Source organism: Budorcas taxicolor, chromosome 1 (assembly GCF_023091745.1).
Source record: "Budorcas taxicolor isolate Tak-1 chromosome 1, Takin1.1, whole genome shotgun sequence".
Lineage (NCBI taxonomy): Eukaryota > Metazoa > Chordata > Mammalia > Artiodactyla > Bovidae > Budorcas > Budorcas taxicolor.
Window position 1 is genome coordinate 209,977,933 of NC_068910.1, and position 19,102 is coordinate 209,997,034.

Consider the following 19,102-nt stretch of genomic DNA (forward strand, 5'->3'; position numbering starts at 1 on the left):
ACCACGGTGATGCTCAGTGCAGCACCAGCCACACAGAGTCATGGCCTCCAGGAGTGTTCTCCAAACTAAAGCAGAAAAAGACCAAATTTCAGCCAGCCATGGAAGAACCCTGAGACAGTACCCCAAAACAGGCCAGTGTTAACCTGAGAAAGATGGTCTGTCTGGAGTCCAGAGGGAGAGAGGAAAGCCCCACCCTACAGCCTGCAGGGGGTCGAGGGGGTGGGGGTGAGAAGAGGGGGGCAGCAGGCCGAGCCCAGAGCTGCAGCAGCAAGCACAAACCAATGCAGCATCCCCATGACCTGTCGCCTACTGAGTGCCTGGTGCTATGCACATATGACCAAACCCAGTTCCCATCGTCCCCACGTCACAGATGAGTCAGCCAAGGCATGGTGCAGTTCTGTCACCTTGCCCAGGGTCACACCGAGCCAGTACAGTCACTGCCTCCCTACAAAGACCCCTGAGAAAAGTCTCAACAGGCTCCAGGTGGGACCAAGGGAAGAAAGCCCAATGACTTGCCCTCAAGGACAGGCCCATGGGTCCCTGGACAGGAATACAACGCTGAACAGTCCAGGAGACAACAGGGCTTGGAGTCAAAGCAGACATGGGAGCTTGATGGACTCCTAGAAATTCATAAAAGGAATGTCCCATACTGCTTTAGAGAAATGTTCCCAGGATGCAGCACAGTCTGATCTAGCCAAACCAGTTGAGGACCCGGGAGATGCAACTGCAGTTATCCTACAGCTCACCAACCTCCACCTACAGCTTCCAACTGAGCTCTCTTGGCCAAGCCTTCCAGTGAGTTCAGACGTGCAAGCTGCCTACACGGGACTTAAAGTTCCCCACCCACCACCCTGCCCACCTCTGCACCTTTCCACAGGCCAGGCCCTCCATGGATGCCCCTGCTCTGCACGGGGACTCCAGAGCCTCCCCGCACCTCCCGAAGTACCCTTGCTTCCTTTTTCAGAACACTAGCTATCTGAGCCTTCGCTCCCATCCCTCAGCAACAACATCAGGACAACTCAGGCACAAGGCAACCCTCCCCAGACCTTTTCTATGTAAGCTCCTGGTTTTTCACCTGTTCATTCACTCACATCACAGATGTTCAACAAAGGCCTGAACCGGATCAAGCCAGGATCTCAAGGATGTCTTACCCACAAGCCACAACAGCACCTTCCTACCTGGCAGGAGGAAGAGTGGGCCACCGTAATCACCCGCCCAATGCCCATCCTCAGCCTGCAGTGCAGCGTAAAATGTCACCCCATTCAGAGCCCCCTTGCGGGCTGTGTGCGCTTTTGGCAAGTCCTTAAAGAAACTCTTCTGCAAAGAAGAAAAAAAGAGATGAGAGCTGAAGGATCTGCAGCTAGGCCAGAGGAACCCTCGGCATTTAGACAGCAAGTCAAAGTAACAAACCTGAATTACTTTGAAAGTTTCAGCTGTTTCAAAGCCTAAAATTCTGATGATGGTATTGCCAATCTCCCTCACAGTTCTGTGTTCCAGTCACATATTTTCAAATTTATTCACAACTTCTCCAAGACATCTTAAATAAACCAGGTGCCCAAGAGTGTGGGACTCAGACCTAGAACTCACACCTCTCTCGGGCAGGGGCCACAGGATGGCACAGTGACAGGGAGACCTCATTTATATGTCATACTCTCTAACTGAATTTCTCGTGAAATTCGCTGGATCAAAAACTTCTTTTTCTGAATAAAAACAAAGTTAGAGCTGTTTTTTACACCCAGCTTAGTGATAAAGGGATTGAAGCAAAGGGGCTTCATGTTCTGTGTTTACCCAGTTAACTCCTGTAGGAATCAGCTTTGGTGACATGCGACACAAGTACACATTACACATCCATTCTTTTCAAGAAAGAAAAAAATACCCTTTACATCTAGTTGTTTAAAGCTCCCTGCTGGTTCCTGGTGCTCCTTACTAAGAAGGGAGGGACGCAAGTTTCTGATGGTGTCCCAGACACTGCATGGGACTAGCAGAATCAACACTTACTGTATCCAGTCCCAAGAGGTGAGCTTCCAGGCCAGACTGCTCTCGGCCAGGATCTTCTTCTTCTTGAAAGTAGGTCCATGTCTGTCTCCCAACCTTATTGCTGAGCCGCCAGCGACTGAGGTCTGTGGCAGGCTCTGTCTTATAGGGTCCCCCTCTCCGACGCAGACACCTAGAAAAGATCATGCTCAAGTGACCTGCTCTGACCTGGTCAGAGGCCAGAGGCGCAACGAACTTACTCTTTCACCCCAACAACCTACCAGCAGACTCTTGCAAAATAAAAACCCTCTAGAGGCGCTTCTGCACCTACACATCGCGCCATTATTTCTCCGGGAGAGGAGACACCTGCCACCGGACGGCCGCCCACGGCCTCGCCCCCACCCCGACCCCCGGCCCCACCCGGCTCACCCCAGCCCAGCCCCAGAAGGCCCTCGGGCGACGCCTCCGAAGGAGAGCTTGTCCCTCACCGCCCCCCAAGGCTGGTGCCGCAGGTCTCCACAGACGCCGGGCTGGACCGGAGGGTGCAGCAGCCAGGCTGGAAGCCCTCGACCCGATGAGACCCCTTCCTCGGCGCCCCCGACCACGCTCTCCCTTCTTGGGGGGCGCGGGGACTCACGTGCCCTCCGTCATGACCGCTGCCGCGCTCCTGATTCCCGGCAACCTGGGCCCAGCACCTGGACTAGCCGGCGAAGTCTTTCGTCTCTGCCGACTGGCGTGCGCGGTGGCCAGATGCCCACGCAGCCAATCAGAGCACAGGGAGGGTGGGCCTGAGGCGTGCCCGGCTACCTCAGTGGTGGAGCGCGACCCTCGGAGCAGTGGGGGCGGAGCCTAAGTACAAGGACAGAGGAGGATCTGGGGGCGGGGCGAGGAAGTGAGTGGGCGGGGCTGCGTCGGTGGGTGGGGGCGCGTCGGTGAGCGGGGCTTGGTGAGCCGGGCTTGGTGAGCGGGCGAGTCCAGGAGGGACGCGACTTGCCTGTCACGCCTGCAGCCACATTCTGTCAGCCTCGGAGCTATCTGTGGAGCAAAGCGCCTGGACGAAGCCACCAAGGGGCGCCTAAGACTGACCCCTGAGAAGGGTCCCACCCAAGACCAGAAGACAAAGGGCTTGGAGAGCGGCGAGTGCCTTTGAGGAAGTGCCCGAGGTCGGAGGCTGTAGGTGAGTGAGTGAGGGGAGACGTGGCCGCGGGATCCCGCCGAGGGCTCGACGCGGGCGGGGGTTGGGAGCGGGGTGGGGGGAGGCGTCCGAAGGAGAAAGGTTGCTGGAGAGCTCCTGAGAGGAATTCACAGGAGAGAGATGATGGTAGGGCGGCTGACAGGAGGGGAGATGACACTTGAAGGGAGATGACACCAGAGAGACTGACAGGAGAGACGACAGGAGAGGGGAAAGGACAGGAGAGGAGAGACGAGAGGAGAGGGAAAATGACAGGAGAAGGGAGACGACAGAAGAGGGGAAAGGACATGAGGAGACGACAGAAGGGGACAGATGACAGGCTGGTGCTGACTGCAAGGGGCAGTGCATCTTTGAGGATGCTTTGCTGTGGGGCTTTCAAGGTACAGATGCCAAGCACTTATTTGCCCAGGGAGGAAGCCACACTGAGAGAGCTTGGGTCACTCAGAAGGGAGCCTAACAGTTTTGCAGTTCCAGTGTAAGTAAATGTGGAAGGCCTGGACTGTAAAAGGAAGGGAGAGAAAAGTGAGAACATGCTGAAAGGACTGGGAATGGGATGGTTGGCGGTAAAATGGTCTCAGGGTGTGCAGCAGGAGCCAGGGGCTCCATGGAGTTGGAGGAAATTGTGCAGACACTGAGGTTCCAAAGGCAACTCTTCAGGAACTCACAGACAGCCCCACCGTTTCTTCATCTTCCTGACAGAAGCTCTGACCATCATGTCAGTTTCTCCAGTCAAGTGAGTTTTTCTGTACCCATCCCTTGAGTCCTATCCCCATGCCATGAATCTCAGCAAGCCAGAGAAGGGCGGCGGGGGGGGGGGGGGGGGGGGGGGGGGGGGGGGGGGGGGCTTGCAAAAGAAAACACATGTACATTTCCCCTAATGGAATATCAGGCTAGTAGACAGTCAGTAAAGACACTTGCCTCCTCCTATCCCAGTTCAGAAACCAATGAAGAAGACATAGCAGTAAGAGGAATGGATATCAAATTACCAGCCTTGCTACAGAGAAAAAACTATAGTTTGGAAGGCATGGCTTAGACTGACAAGATGGCCAGCTACTTCCACCTCTAAATCATACACATCTACCTCTCAGCCTCTGGCTGAGGGGGACCACTGTATCTTCCACAGAGCTGCCCCACGAAGCACCATGGAGCCAAGTGCCTATGAAAAGATGCCTGTCAGCCTATTGATCCCAGAAAGTGTACCAGAAGAGCCTGAAATTCTGTTCTATACCCCCGAATTTTCTAATACACACTTCCTGGGAGTGGGGAAAAAGCTGGAAGTTTTTCTCCAGGGATGTACTTCCATGTGGAAACACAAAGCATGGGAATAAGGACTCCAGCCTATGTGGACATCTCAAACTGATTTCAATTGGTGTGGACTTTGAGTGTTGGTATTTTACTGGACTGGATTTTTATGAGCAATATATAATCCTTTTTTTTAAATTTCTAAGATAGAAAGGAAAAAACCTATAAAATCTATCTGAGAATCACAGATAAGAGTTTCCAGGGACAGTCACGAGAAAACAATGCTTCTCTTTACTTGCACCCTACCAATTCCATCTTGTTTAATAAATAGGACACAGAAGACTGAGAGTTTTGGCTTGGACAACTGGGCATATAGTACTGTCACTTCTAAAGTAGAGAAGGCTTAGGGAAAGCTTTCAACTTAGATTAGGGACATGTTAAGACAGAGATGCCCATTAGACATTCAAAGTGGACAGGTTGAATAGGCTGGCATTCAAGAGAGAGGACAAGACTAGAAACACAAATTGGGGAGTGGTCTGTTTTCAGTTGATATTTGGAAACATAAGAATGGATGAAATCAACTAGGGCATAAATATTTCAGAGAAGAATTTCCAGGATCAGTCTGAGGGCAGCAACAATTTCCAATCTAGAGGAGAAGGAATTGTCAAAGAGAGGAGAAAAACTAGGGAAATGTGGACCCAGGGAAGCCAGAAGAGATGGTGATCTGTGCAAAGATTATAAAATTAGGTCTGAGAATTGGTGACTAGATGTACCAAACAATTTACTGGTGACTGACTGACAAGAGCAATCTCAGATGTGAGAAGAAAAGCCCAGTGGCAGTTAAAAAGGGGTGGGGGTGGAGGGGGGGAGTGGGAATTTCCAGTTAAACATATCAGACTGAGCACAGGCATTAAGTACCATTTCCTACTTAAACCCTACTTACATAAAGTAATAAGAGATAAAAATGCATAGTAAAAGTATTGGAGAGGAAGCACCAATAAACAAGTTCAGTTCAGTCACTCAGTCGTGTCCGACTCTTTGCAACCACATGAACCACAGCACGCCAGACCTCCCTGTCCATCACCAACTCCTGGAGTTCACCCAAACCCATGTCCATTGATTTGGTGATGCCATCCAACCATCTCATCCTCTGTCGTCCCCTTCTCCTCCTGCCCTCACTCTTTCCCAGCATCAGGGTCTTTTCAAATGATTCAGCTCTTCATATCAGGTGGCCAAAGTATTGAAGTTTCACCTTCAACATCAGTCCTTCCAATGAACACCGAGGACTGATTTCCTTTAGGATGGACTGGTTGGATCTCCTTGCCGTCCAGGGGACTCTCAAGAGTCTTCTCCAACACCGCAGTTCAAAAGCATCAATTCTTCGGCGCTCAACTTTCTTTATAGTCCAACTCTCACATCCATACATGACCACTGGAAAAACCATAGCATTGACTAGACGGACCTTTGTTGACAAAGTAATGTCTCTGCTTTTTAATATGCTATCTAGGTTGGTCATAACTTTCCTTCCAAGGAGTAAGCGTCTTTTAATTTCATGGCTGCAATCATCATCTGCAGTGATTTTGGAGCCTAGAAAAATAAAAATAAAGTCAGCCACTGTTTCCACTGTTTCCCCATCTATTTCCCATGAAGTGATGGGACCAGATGCCATGATCTTCGTTTTCTGAATGTTGAACTTTAAGCCACCTTTTTCACTCTCCTCTTTTACTTTCATCAAGAGGCTGTTTAGTTCTTCACTTTCTGCCATACGGGTGGTGTCATCTGCATATCTGAGGTTATGATATTTCTCCTGGCAATCTTGATTCCAGCCCAGCGTTTCTCATGATGTACTCTGCATAGAAGTTCAATAAGCAGGGTGACAATATACAGCCTTGACGTGCTCCTTTTCCTATTTGGAACCAGTCTGTTGTTCCATGTCCAGTTCTAACTGTTGCTTCCTCACCTGCATACAGGTTTCTCAAGAGGCAGGTCAGGTGGTCTGGTATTCCCATCTCTTTCAGAATTTTCCACAGTTTATTGTGATCCACACAGTCAAAGGCTTTGGTCAATAAAGCAGAAATAGATGTTTTTCTGGAACTCTCTTGCTTTTTCCATGATCCAGGGGATGTTGGCAACTGGATCTCTGGTTCCTCTGCCTTTTCTAAAACCAGCTTGAACATCTGGAAGTTCATAGTTCACATATTGCTGAAGCCTGACTTGGATAATTTTAAGCATTACTTTACTAGCATGTGAGATGAGTGCAATTGTGTGGTAGTTTGAGCATTCTTTGGCATTGCCTTTCTTTGGGATTGGAATAAAAAATGACCTTTTCAAGTCCTGTGGCCACTGCTGAGTCTTCCAAATTTGCTGGCATATTGAGTGCAGCACTTTCAAAGCATCATCTTTCAGGATTTGAAATAGCTCAACTGGAATTCCATTACCACTAGCTTTGTTAGTAGTGATGCTTCCTAAGGCCCACTTGACTTCACATTCCAGGATGTCTGGCTGTAGGTGAGTGATCACACCATCATGATTATCTGGGTTGGGAAGATCTTTTTTGTACAGTTCTTCTGTGTATTCTGTCACCTCTTCTTAATATAGTCTGCTTCTGTTAGGTCCCTACCATTACTGTACTTTATTGAGCCCATCTTTGCATAAAGTGTTCCCTTGGTATCTCTAATTTTCTTGAAGGGATCTCTAGTCTTTCCCATTCTGTTCTTTTCCTCTATTTCTTTGCATGGATCGCTGAAGAAGGCTTTCTTATCTCTCCTTGCTATTCTTTGGAACTCTGCACTCAAATGGGTGTATCTTTCCTTTTCTCCTTTGCTTTTCACTTCCCTTCTTTTCACAGCTATTTGTAAGGCCTCTTCAGACAGCCATTTTGCTTTTTTGCATTTCTTTTTCTTGGGGATGGTCTTGATTCCTGTCTCCTGTACAATGTCATGAACCTCTGTCCATAGTTCATCAGGGACTCTGTCTATCAGATCTAGTCCCTTAAATCTATTTCTCACTTCCACTATATAGTCATAATGGATTTGATTTAGGTCATACCTGAATGGTCTAGTGGTTTTCTCCACTTTCTTCAATTTAAGGCTGAATTTTGCAATAAGGAGTTCATGATCTGAGCCACAGTCGGCTCCCGGTCTTGTTTTTGCTGACTGTATAGAGTTTCTCCATCTTTGGCTGCAAAGAATATAATCAATCTGAATTTGGTGTCGACCATCTGGTGAAGTCCATGTGTGGAGTCTTCTCTTGTGTTCTTGGAAGAGGGTGTTTGCTATGACCAGTGTGTTCTCTCGGCAGAACTCTATTAGCCTTTGCCCTGCTGCATTCTGTACTCCAAGGCCAAATTTGCCTGTTACTCCAGGTGTTTCTTGACTTCCTACTTTTGTAGTCCAGTCCCCTATAATGAAAAGGACATCTTTTTGGGGTGTTAGTTCTAGGTCTTGTAGGTCTTCACAGAACTATTCAACTTCAGCTTCTTCAGCATTACTGGTTGGGGCATAGACTTGGATTACTCTGATATTGAATGGTTTGCCTTGGAAACCGAACAGAGATCATTCTGTTGTTTTTGAGAATGCATCCAAGCACTGCATTTCGGACTCTTTTGCTGACCATGATGGCTACTCCATTTCTTCTAAGGGATTCCTGCCCACAGTAGTAGATATATAATGGTCATCTGAGTTAAATTCACCCATTCCAATCCATCTTAGTTTGCTGATTCCTAGAATGTCGATGTTCATTCTTGCCATCTCCTGTTTGACCACTTCCAATTTGCCTTGATTCATGGACCTAACATTCCAGGTTCCTATGCAATATTGCTCTTTACAGCATCAAACTTTGCTTCTATCACCAGTCCCATCCACAACTGGTTGTTGTTTTTCCTTTGGCTCCATCCCTTCTATTTTTTCTGGAGTTTTTTCTCCACTGATCTCCAGTAGCATATTGGGCACCTACCGACCTGGGGAGTTCATCTTTCAGTGTCCTATCTTTTTGCCTTTTCATACTGTTCATGGCGTTCTCAAGGCAAGAATACTGAAGTGGTTTGCCATTCCCTTCTCCAGTGGACCACATAAAGAGAGGTCAACAAAATCAGAGAGGCTGGGAAAATAAGGAGTAAAAACTGACTTGGGCTTCCCTGGTGGCTGAGACAGTAAAGAATCCAGCTGCAATGCAAGAGACCTGGGTTCGATCCCTGGGTTAGGAAGATTCCCTAGAAAAGGGAATGGCTACCCACTCCAGTATTCTTGCCTGGAGAATCCCATGGACTGAAGAGCCTAGCAGGTTACATGGGGGTCACAAAGAGTTGAACATAACTGAGTGACTACCACTTTCACTTTCAATAACTGACCTAGCAAGGCAGAGAAAGCTGAAACCCATGTGTGGAGGTAAAGTCTTTCAGAAAAAAATACCATTTTTGCCAATGAACCGGTGGTGCAAAAATTAGAACTGGTGGAAAGTTTGAATAAGAAGCAATGTGACAGATCCTTTCTCCTACCTGGGTGGAAGCCTGCTGCAGTTGAGTCAGAGCAGGTGTGAACTCAGGCACAAGGCATAGCTGAGGGTCACTGAAAGCAGGGTGTTGAACAGAAGTCTCCACTCATATGGGAGTTCCACTTCTCCCACTAGCCATATAGCTTCAGGCAGTAGGAGGATTTCTCTGAAGCAAATGGTGCTCCCACAAAAGACCTGCAAACATTGACAACTGGGATCCAGTGGAAAAGCAGAGAAGCCTATTAGTTGACATAGAGCTTCCAGCAAGCTCCTCAGAGTTCCATCAACGAGCCAGACATTCAAGGAAGACCTTTAACATGAAAGGCAACAGAAGGTACAGAAAAAGGAAATTTTGAGAAATTGAGATAATTGAAAGTTGTGGAAGACTTCGACAGAAACATGTCCTCAGAGATAGGATGTCGCATCCATGAAACAAGAATCATCTGGTGGACTTCCCTGGTGCTACAGTGAATAAGAATCCGCCCGCCAACGTAGGGGACGCGGGGTCAATCCCTCATCTGGGAAGATTCCGCCAGTCACAGAGCAACTAATCCTGTGCACCACAACTACTGAGTTGGTGTGCCCTAGAACCTATGCTCTGCAAGAAGGGAACCCACTGCAATATGAAGCTCATGCACTGCAACCAAGAGTAGCCCTCTGCTCACCTCAACTAGTGCAGTCAAAAATGAATGAATTACAAAAAATAATCATCTGACATATTCTAACCCTCCCTGCCTTATTTTTCTGTGCTTATCATCAATTAGCATGCCAAATGTTTTGCATATTTGTCTTGTTTATTGCCTGTCTCCCTACGAAAATATAAGCCCTCTGTGAGGGATGAAATCTGTTTCACTTGTTGCTATATCTCCAGCACCTGGAGTAATGCCTGGCATATAGTAAATACTCCAAAATTATACACTAAATAAATGAGTGAATGAGCACAAGTCTCTAATAAGAAACATTAAGAAAAAAAAATTCTCAGAAATTAAAAATATGGCAGCAATTTAAAATTTTTTAACTCCTTAAAATTGAAGTATAGTTAATGTACAATATTATATAAAGGTGTACAATATAGTGATTCATAATATGGCAGCAGTTTTAAAGTCACTAAAACAGAGAAATAGAGAAATTTTAGGATAGTAAGATAAAAAGATGAAGATATTAAAAAATTAAAAAGGAAATTGGAGCATCAATACAGGTGGTCAAACATCTGAATAGTAGGAGTTCCTAAGGGAAGTAGTGGAGGGGAAGAATGCATTAAATAATTTCCCCAAATTCCCAGAATTGTGGAGAATTTTCTGGATTGAAAAAGCATGGAATGTTTTCTAAAGAAGCCTCCAAAATCTCCCATCTCACATACCCTTCTACTATGTGGTCTTACCACTCATCCTCATTGAGAAATAGGACCTATGCCCCATCCCTTGAATCTATAACCAGTTGCCTTTAACCAGTAGAGATCCTGTACAGATTCCAAAGCTGGGCTTCCATTTTCCTTACTGGAACACTTGCACTTAAGCCCTGAGATGCCATGTGAGAAGTCCTATCTGAGGCCACCTTGCTGTGAGGAAGCCAAGCCTCATGGTGAGGTCACATATAGCTACTCAGGTTGAAAACCCCAGCTGAGCCCCTAGTCAATAGTGCAACATCACCTGCCAGCTATATGAGTGAGTTGTCTGGGACATCCAGCTTAGTCAAGACTTTGGATAACGACAGTCCCAGCCAATGCATGGAGTATCTGACTTCAACTGCATGAGAGATCCCAAGAGAAAGCTGCCCAGCTTTAAGCTGCCCAAATTTAACCTATGGTTGGGGTAGTTTGTTACACAGCAAAGAGTATTGGAAAGAACTACTCTGTGCCCAGCACAATAAATTTGGCAGGGAATAGAGGAGGGAGACCAATACATTGACCATGTTGTTGAGAAATTTGAGACCACCAGGGATAGAGATAATCTTTAAAACTTTGAGCAACAACAAAACATAGGGGAACGATTTCCAATGTAAAATTATATTTCCATTCAAATGATGAATCTAATGTAAGGGTAGAATTAAAGACATTTTAGATATGCAAACTCAGAAGGCTCTAAAAGATGAGCTCCATCAAAATGAGAAGGCAAACCAAGTCAGATATTATGACTCAGAATCCAGGAAATGTCCAACGTGTGGCACAAAGATGGGGGTTTTCCAAAGGGTCATTTCCAAAAGACGATGGAAGTAGCATACTACCTGATGCACAGGAGTGTTGACAGAAGCTTTACCTTTAGTGACGAGAGGTTTGGGTGAAGTAGAACCAGGAACACAGACAATCAAGCAAATGAGAAAACAAGACAACTGACTCCGGGGACAACAGTTGTACCTAGTGGAAATGGAAAAATAAACCAATAGAGGGCTCAATAGCAAACAGTATTAATACACCCATAGTGAATTCTGAATGCAGATTTCAGCTAACATTATCTTAAACTGTTTTGGGAGACTAGTAGCAGAGGAAATGTAGTATGCGTGTGGGTGATACTCATTGCAGAGAGGATAGTACAAGAGCTAACTCATTTCCTACTGTAGAAAATCAATAGATAATTTCTAAAATCAAGATTAGGAAATAGCATTACTTAAGTCTTTATTGAAAACATGAAGTTAATCCCTAAAGAAATCCCTAAGAGTCGATTAGTGTTTGTTCTAGGGGATGCAAAGTTTGGCTGGTAGATTCAGATTTGGTAGGATGAGGAAGTTCTATTCCTACTGCTTCTCATTTCTCAGTGAAATAAGAAGCAAGTCATCATCTAGAAATGTATATTTGAAGAGAATGAGAAGATATGAAATAGGGGGTGTGAGATATAGTAGGGAGATGCTGAGTGCCAATTAAAGACTGATGATCATACTCAACATCACCAAGTCTCTTAATACACCTTTGTGTATATGTCTCAAATTTATCCCTTCTCTTTACACCAACTGCTAGCAGACTCATCTTTCACCTAGACACCTGAAGCAACCCCCTTTTGAAATTCACGGCTTGTTTTCCTAATGTTCCCCACAGGCAATTTTTAAAACAAAATGTGGCCAAGTCACTTCTCTGCCTAATATCCTCCAACAGCTGATTCCCACAGTACTCACAGGAAAGCAGCAAGGGTTGCTGTGACCTGGCCTATCTTCTCACTTGGCAATACTACCGAACTGGCACCTCCAGGTTTTCCTCATATCCTTTCAGGTATACTCCTACACTCCTTTCACGAATTCTGCTCTCTCCTCCACCCAGTCCCGTGTCCCTCTGCTCCCAATCCAGACACGTGCTCTATGCCTCATAGATATGTACATATACTGTTGGCTCAGTACATCTGTTGTCTCTCTTTGAGGTGTGAGCTGGTGGGGTCCCTGCACCTTATTCATCCCTGCATGACTGATTTTGGCACATGAGGGACTACAACTTTTGCTGAGACAATGAATGACCACTGTTACACACCAAAATGTAACAGCAAGGGTTGGTGGATGACAGAAGAGATTATGAAAACAGATAAAGAGTATCAAAAACATTACACAGGAAGGAAACAGACTTGCATTGTGAAAACCGAGGAAGATTTCATTAGATATTCCAAAGGTTTATTTGCATGATTAATAATCACATTTCCAACATGCATCAAGCATCTGAGAGTAACATTATTTTGAATAGAATAAAATCTTCTGGACCCTCTCTCAGTTCCAGCGGCTCAAATGTCCACCATGTCCAACAGTGCAGAGAGATGGAGCTCAGAGACAATGTCCTCCTCCCTTGAACTCTGGATCAGCCTTTCTAGGTGCTTCAGCCGTTCAGTCAGAGATGTGCCTGTTGCCTCTGACAACTGCAGTTGCCTTCCTGTCCTTTCATTCTATTTGAACAAATAAAGAAACTAAAAGTAGTTTTGGTATATCCATAAGCCAAGATATATTCTCTTTAAAGGCACTAGATCTAGCTCACGTTAGAAACCTCTTCTGGGGGCTGCTGGGCTAAACAAACTCCTCTCTTGGCATCTATCATACATCCTTCCAGCCCCTTCCAACACACACACGCATATAGCTGGTATCATCTGCACATGGAATGTTTTCTCTTCTGATTCTACCATGAACAACATCTAGTAATTTTTATTAAATATCATTGTCAAGATCTAGGAACTATTCCATTATATATATGGTAACTGCTAAAGCAGACTCTCATCTTTGGATATTTAGTTTCCACTTTTATATAATTAACACTACAGTGAACAAAAATACATTAATTTTTGTCATATATAGTAATTTCTTTAGGGCAGAATTGCTAAGTTAATCAGTACAAATATTTTTAAGGTATCTGCCAAACTAGTGACTGGAAATAGTATGTCATCTTACACTGTTGGGTGAAGCCCTGGACTTCTGTGAGCATGCCTTCCTCATGCATTAATTCTCTTCATGGGAAGTCAATCCCAGAAAGGGGGGTCTGGGTGATGCTGAAGCTTGGACGGTATGTGCTCCATGAACCAAGCCACGGTTGTCAACTTGACTATTCTCAACATTTTACTACATGTCAGTATATGTTTATGGGTTTTGTTCAGTTCTTAAGCACATTTCAATTCCATTCTTCACTCATTTCATATGCAGAAATTCAGAATTAGCTGGGCCACTATAACACTGACAGATGAAGTGTAAGAAAAGTTCTGATTTAAGCTAATAAAGAGACCTTGCTTTTTTCCCATTCTGTCAGTCGTTAAGTCTAATACAAAAGCCAAATGTATTCTCTTCTCACCTGAGGGCTTGCAGTCATAGATGTTTTCATCACAGGTTCAATAGTCTGAGGCAGAGACACCAGATTCTGAGGTAGGTAGAGGGGAAGGGACATTGAATCTCTAAGTGCTCCTGAGTCCTCCGACAACCACTGCTGAAGCTGATCTTCAAACCTGAAACATTTGCACATTAGGAAGAAAAAAATTATCTATTAGGAAGAAAAAAATTATTAGGAAGAAACACTCACTTTTCTCCTATGTATACTTTAAAGTTTTTAAAGCTTTGCTTCTTCCTAAAGGTGGAATTAAGTTATAACATCAACTGAGAAGCAGAAAAATGTACAGGTTAGTATCTTCTCTTTAATTTATAAACTTGATTTCTATTTAATGAAAAAAGGTGGCATTTATCCAAAACAACTGTTTGGTTTTTTTTTTTTTTAACATTACTTGTAATTCTCTCATTTGTTTTATCTTCTTTGGCTTATTTTGCTATTATGTGTCTATAATTAATTAGTATCTTTTTGGATTATCCAAACGTATGAATTGCTGCTTAGAGTTTAAGACTAACCCAAAGTAACATCCTACTGCAAGGAGATCCAACCAGTCCATCCTAAAGGAGATCAGTCCTGGGTGTTCATTGGAAGGACTGATGTTGAAGCTGAAACTCCAATACTTTGGCCACTTTATGTAAAGAGCTGACTCATTTGAAAAGACCCTGATGCTAGGAAAGATTGAGGGCAGGAGGAGAAGGGGACGACAGAAGATGAGATGGTTGGATGGCATCACCAACTTGATGGACGTGGGTTTGGGTGGACTCCGGGAGTCGATGATGGACAGGGTGACCTGGCATGCTGCAGTTCATGAGGTTGCAGAGTCAGACATGACTCAGCAACTGAACTGAACTGAACATCCCACCACCACCTAACACACTCCAGAGCTGTCCACTCTATATACTTAGTCTTTTTAAGAGAAACAATCTGATCCAAACTGTTTAAATGATACATATCTAGAAAAACCTACTTTTAGAATTGTAACACACTCATTCACTCTCCTAACACATTTTATCAAGCTTCCACCAAACACTAGGCACCATTCTGGGTACTAAGTATACAAGACTGAGACAGCAGACAAGGCTGGCTGTAGGCAGCTTACACTTAAGTGGGGGGAGACAGACAAGGGAAACGTCTGAAGGCTAGAAAGACAAAGCAGAGACATGGGCACAGGGCGGACTGGTAAGATGGGTAAGGAGGTCCTTGCTGAGTAGACATGAGCAGAGACTGGAAGTGAGTACAAGGTGAGCCAAGGGGATGTTGGCTGGCAGAAGACTGGCAAAGAGGACTGAAAAAGTGAGAATCACAGTTTTTGAGGAATTCATGTCCTAGGGGGGCAGAAACAGAGGTGGTGACTAGAGAGGGAAATGGGACCAAGACAGGGAGAAATGGCAGCATGTTTTCACGTTTATGCACTGACGGGAGAGTGAAGGACTCTCACTGGACGAGTGTCCTTGAGTGGGGTGGGAAATGAGAGTCCAACCAAAGGGAGGGACTGACCTTGCCTCCAGGACAGAAGCTGCTGGAGGGAACAGTGCAAGAGGAGGCAAGGGGATGACAGTGCAAACTCCTATCTTGCAGGTTTTCTTTCTTGGTAAAATCATAAACAAGGGTGGTGGGGGAGGCAGAGGAGGGTCGGCTCCAGCTCCTGCCCACCTGCAGTGTGGGGATGCACCCACATCCTCAGTCAGGCTGGCCAGATAGACAGAGCAGGTGCCGGCCACACTCCGCAGAGGCTTATTAGCCAGCTACACTCAGTTCCCAGTAGGAAACTCAAGACCTTCAGTGATACACAATCAACGAAACTGATTTCAAGTAATAAAGCAGTGTAAGGCACACTCTCAAGGGCAGTGCCTCTGTGCTCACACTTCACACATCTGACTTGCCTTCTTTTTCAAACAGTCTCATCATTGAGATCCTTGCTAACCCAGCAAGAAGAGGCCTAAAGGACACAAGGAACCTCAGGGAGCAGGCCTCACCTCTTGCTCTCCTCTTTCTCCAGCAGCAGGTTGCTAGACAGACACTGGGCCAGGAGCTCCTGGGCCGAGGCTCCGTGCATCAGATCCTCCGAGCTGGGAATCCGCCCCTCTTGGCTGCGCTCCACACCTCTCTTCCCTTTGCGGCGCACGTGAAGTAATGGAGTAGGAAGCTTGTTTCCAGAAGGATGAAAAGATCTTATCCCCAAACTGTAAGTACATGTTTTGAAACGCTTACAGTCAACAAAGAGAGGGAGGAAAGAGTTCCTCTGGCATCAGGTAGAGTGGGGGTGCTTTGGGGTCGGGCACAGGTGCTGAGGGCAGGCAGCCTCTGTCTTGCAGCAACTTCCCCTCTCCTGGGCAGCTGGGCTCCCAAAGCTTCTCTACTGTTAAGTTTTGCTTCCCATTCCAGGGTTAGCAGCAGATTCTGTTTTCTCCTAATATTAACAAGGTTCTTACTTTTGCATTTAGCTCCTAAATCCATCTGGGATATTTCTTTTTTTTTTTTGCTGTGACTCGAGGCCTGTGGGATCCTAGTTTCCCAATTAGGGATTAAACCCACGACTGTAGGCAGTGAAAGTGCTGAGTCCTAACTGCTGGAATGCCAGGGAATTTCCCTGGAAGTAATGATTATAGCAGCGGGAGGTGAGGGTCTAATGCTTTTTCTAAACAGATGCCAGTGTCTGTCCTCTCCTCATTAATTTCTCTCATTTGGCATGGTACTTTTATCACATATAGTTCTTTCATTTTTTCCATTGTGATCCATTTGTCTACTATAACTTTGTTTTGGTATCAGGTAGAACAGACCTTCCTTGTTATTCAAAATTTTCTCAGCAATTGCTACAAATTTTCTCATTCTGAAGAATTTTAGAATTAACTTGTTAAGACCAGGGGTAAACATCCTTTCGGGCTTTTGATTAGAAATGCCCTGGACATGGGTAAGCCTATGGCTGATTCATGTTGCTGTTTGGTAGAAACCAACACAATACTGTAAAGCAATTATCCTTCAATTAAAAAAAAAAATTTTTTTTAAAAGAAATGCCTCGACTTTACAGTTTCAGAACTGACATCTTTCTAGTATTGCATCCTCCAGTTAACAAAGCATTTACTTAAGGTTTTCTTTGCATCTTCAGGGCCCCGAAAATCCCCTTCATAAGGGTTTAGCACCTCTCCTGGTCAGTTTGTGTCCATACGTTCTAGATTTGTTGCCATTGTGAATGAGAATTTTTGTAGGTTGTAGGTTGATCTGTCTGATCACCGTGGTAAATGCTGAATGGTTCTAACGGCGTGACTGTTGATGATCTTGAACTGACAATTTTACCCTCTGGAAACGACAGTTCCTCCTCTCTTTCTTTCAATATTTATGCCACCGTGTCTGTGTTAAACTGGGCAGGGTCTTCAGGAGAACAGTGAACAACAGTGATGTCAGGGACAGTTCAAGGCTGGTTCTAACTTCAGTGTTTCTCATGTTTTACCAAGAAGCATGGAGGCTTTGGGCTAGTTTTATGGTAGGTAGCCATATCAGGCTAAGGAATTTTATCCAAGTTTAGTAAGGAATTTTATTGGGAATGGGTATCCTTTTTTCTTGGGGAGGGGAAGAAGGAATGGCTATAAATGTTAAGGAAAGCATTTCAACACCTAGTGAAATGATCACTTATTTTTCTGAAATGGTAGCAAACTACTGAATAGATTTCTATTGTTCATATTGTTTAGCACGGTATAAAGTGAGCTTGTGAGTTTTTTATATACTACAAAACTACAAGTGGTAACATTTTACTTAGTATTTTTTGGATCAGGTTTTAACTGAGATCAGAAGTCAGCCTTCTGTCTGTACTCTCCTGGCTATGTTACGACTTCAGGGTCAGGTTCGTCCAGTAAATAAAACAAGATGTTTGCTTTTCTCTGCTCTACAACAGTTTCTACTACATGAGAATGATCTGCCCCCCATTATTTGTTGGAATCTTCCCACAATGGGCTGGATTTCGTGTATGTGTCCGAAGTTGCTTCAGTTGTGTCTGACTCTTTGCACCCCTATGGACTATAGCCTGCCAGGCTCCTCTGTCCATGGGATCCTCCAGGCAAGAATACTGGAGTGGGTTGCCATGCCCTCTTCCAGGGGATCTTCCCCACCCAGAGAACTCGCATCTCTTAAGTCTTCTGCATTGGCAGATGGGTTCTTTACCACCAGAGTCACCTAGATTTCGTGTACAGGATGTGAATTTCTGCAGTATACTCTGGAAGAGAATACAGTTTACTCTCTTGGCTGAGGGATGACAGAAACATACACTGAACACAGATCTCACCGGCCCTGACTCAACTGTAGCTCCTCCTGCGTCTGCATTCTGGCTTGTTCCCACAACAAAGGAACGTCGTATTTTTTCAAATGGTTTTTAAAAAAATACACGCATATCTGACCATCTTCACTCAGTGCCTCTGAGAAAACAATACAAAAGAAAAGATTATCAAGAGAGCAACAGGTGACCACCTGATGATGTTTGCTTAAATTTACTGACTTAAGGACAAGCCCTTCTGATTAACAAGTCACACAATCATGTGACTTCCATGCTTGAGCTAAATATGCTCCATGTGTCCATAGGTCATTCAAGGTCCAGAGAGGCTCATGTCCAGACCTCTATGCCCGGTGTGTCTATGCCCAGGTCTCTCTAAAGCCAAACTCAGGGGCCCATTTCAGGGAGATGGGTGCAGGCTCTACCGAACCTTCTCAGTTCTTCCCAAAGTCATCCAGAAGTCATTGGCTTGAACAGATATAGTCCTAGGGCAAGGATGGGTGGGGACCCACAGGAAAGACACAAATGTCAAGTAGACATCTTTCTTTGCTGAAACTGGACCAGGAAAGTCTCCTGAGGAGCTAGCCCCTCAGCACCGAGCACTAAGTACCTGATGTGACGGGAAGCCTTGGGGGTGTCCAGTCCCTTAGCTTGTGGTTGATGCACAAGGCGATGACATCATCCCATGGGATCTCAGCAACTGAGGGCCCAGCCCCCCGTCCTGGGGAGGGGCGCCTGTTCTTCCACCTGCTGTATGTGGTGCAGAGCAGGCTCTCCACCTGCGACTGCAGGACAGGCTGCGTCTGGCGAGAGCTGGGAATCTGGGAGGCATATTGGATGACCATGGAACACACAGGGAGCCAGGGCGCTGAAGAGAAAGCACCAAGGAGTTAACAGGGTTTGGTAGAAATCTACATGCAATGTTCTTCACTCTGTATTTTTTTCCTAGAAGGCAACTGCGTAGCTGAGAAGTCAGTCTTCAACTCTGAATACAACAGAACCATAGTTGTTAGAGAAAGTCCATTTCCCTCCCTGTGTCCAGGTAAGGGATGCAGTTACCCAGGCCACAGTTCACAACAAAGGGTCCACACTAGGGGGAGCTGACCACACAGGTCTGTGGACGCACCCCAGAATTTGTATTTGACCAAGCACTCCAGGAGATCTGGTC

The 19,102-nt window shown here is 45.5% G+C and overlaps 2 protein-coding genes across 6 annotated transcripts in view; both read right to left on the reverse strand.

The window, feature by feature from the left end:
* Positions 1-2,721, reverse strand: part of LSS (lanosterol synthase) — a 30,155-nt gene extending 27,434 nt beyond the window's left edge. The window contains exons 1-3 of the mRNA XM_052641896.1: positions 2,612-2,721; positions 1,999-2,167; positions 1,179-1,317 (exon numbers count right to left, since the gene is read on the reverse strand). Of these exons, the coding sequence (XP_052497856.1) occupies positions 1,179-1,317; positions 1,999-2,167; positions 2,612-2,625 (322 nt within the window). The 5' untranslated portion in view covers positions 2,626-2,721. The remainder of the gene's footprint in view (positions 1-1,178; positions 1,318-1,998; positions 2,168-2,611) is intronic.
* A 9,753-nt stretch (positions 2,722-12,474) lies between these two features.
* The window catches only part of MCM3AP (minichromosome maintenance complex component 3 associated protein), a 45,369-nt gene continuing 38,741 nt past the window's right edge, over positions 12,475-19,102 (reverse strand). For all 5 annotated transcript variants that reach the window (XM_052659523.1, XM_052660805.1, XM_052658248.1 and 2 more), the window contains 5 exons: positions 18,545-18,802; positions 17,950-18,079; positions 15,650-15,856; positions 13,644-13,794; positions 12,475-12,753 (listed from right to left, as the gene is read on the reverse strand). In XM_052659523.1, the coding sequence (XP_052515483.1) occupies positions 12,595-12,753; positions 13,644-13,794; positions 15,650-15,856; positions 17,950-18,079; positions 18,545-18,802 (905 nt within the window). In that variant the 3' untranslated portion in view covers positions 12,475-12,594. The remainder of the gene's footprint in view (positions 12,754-13,643; positions 13,795-15,649; positions 15,857-17,949; positions 18,080-18,544; positions 18,803-19,102) is intronic.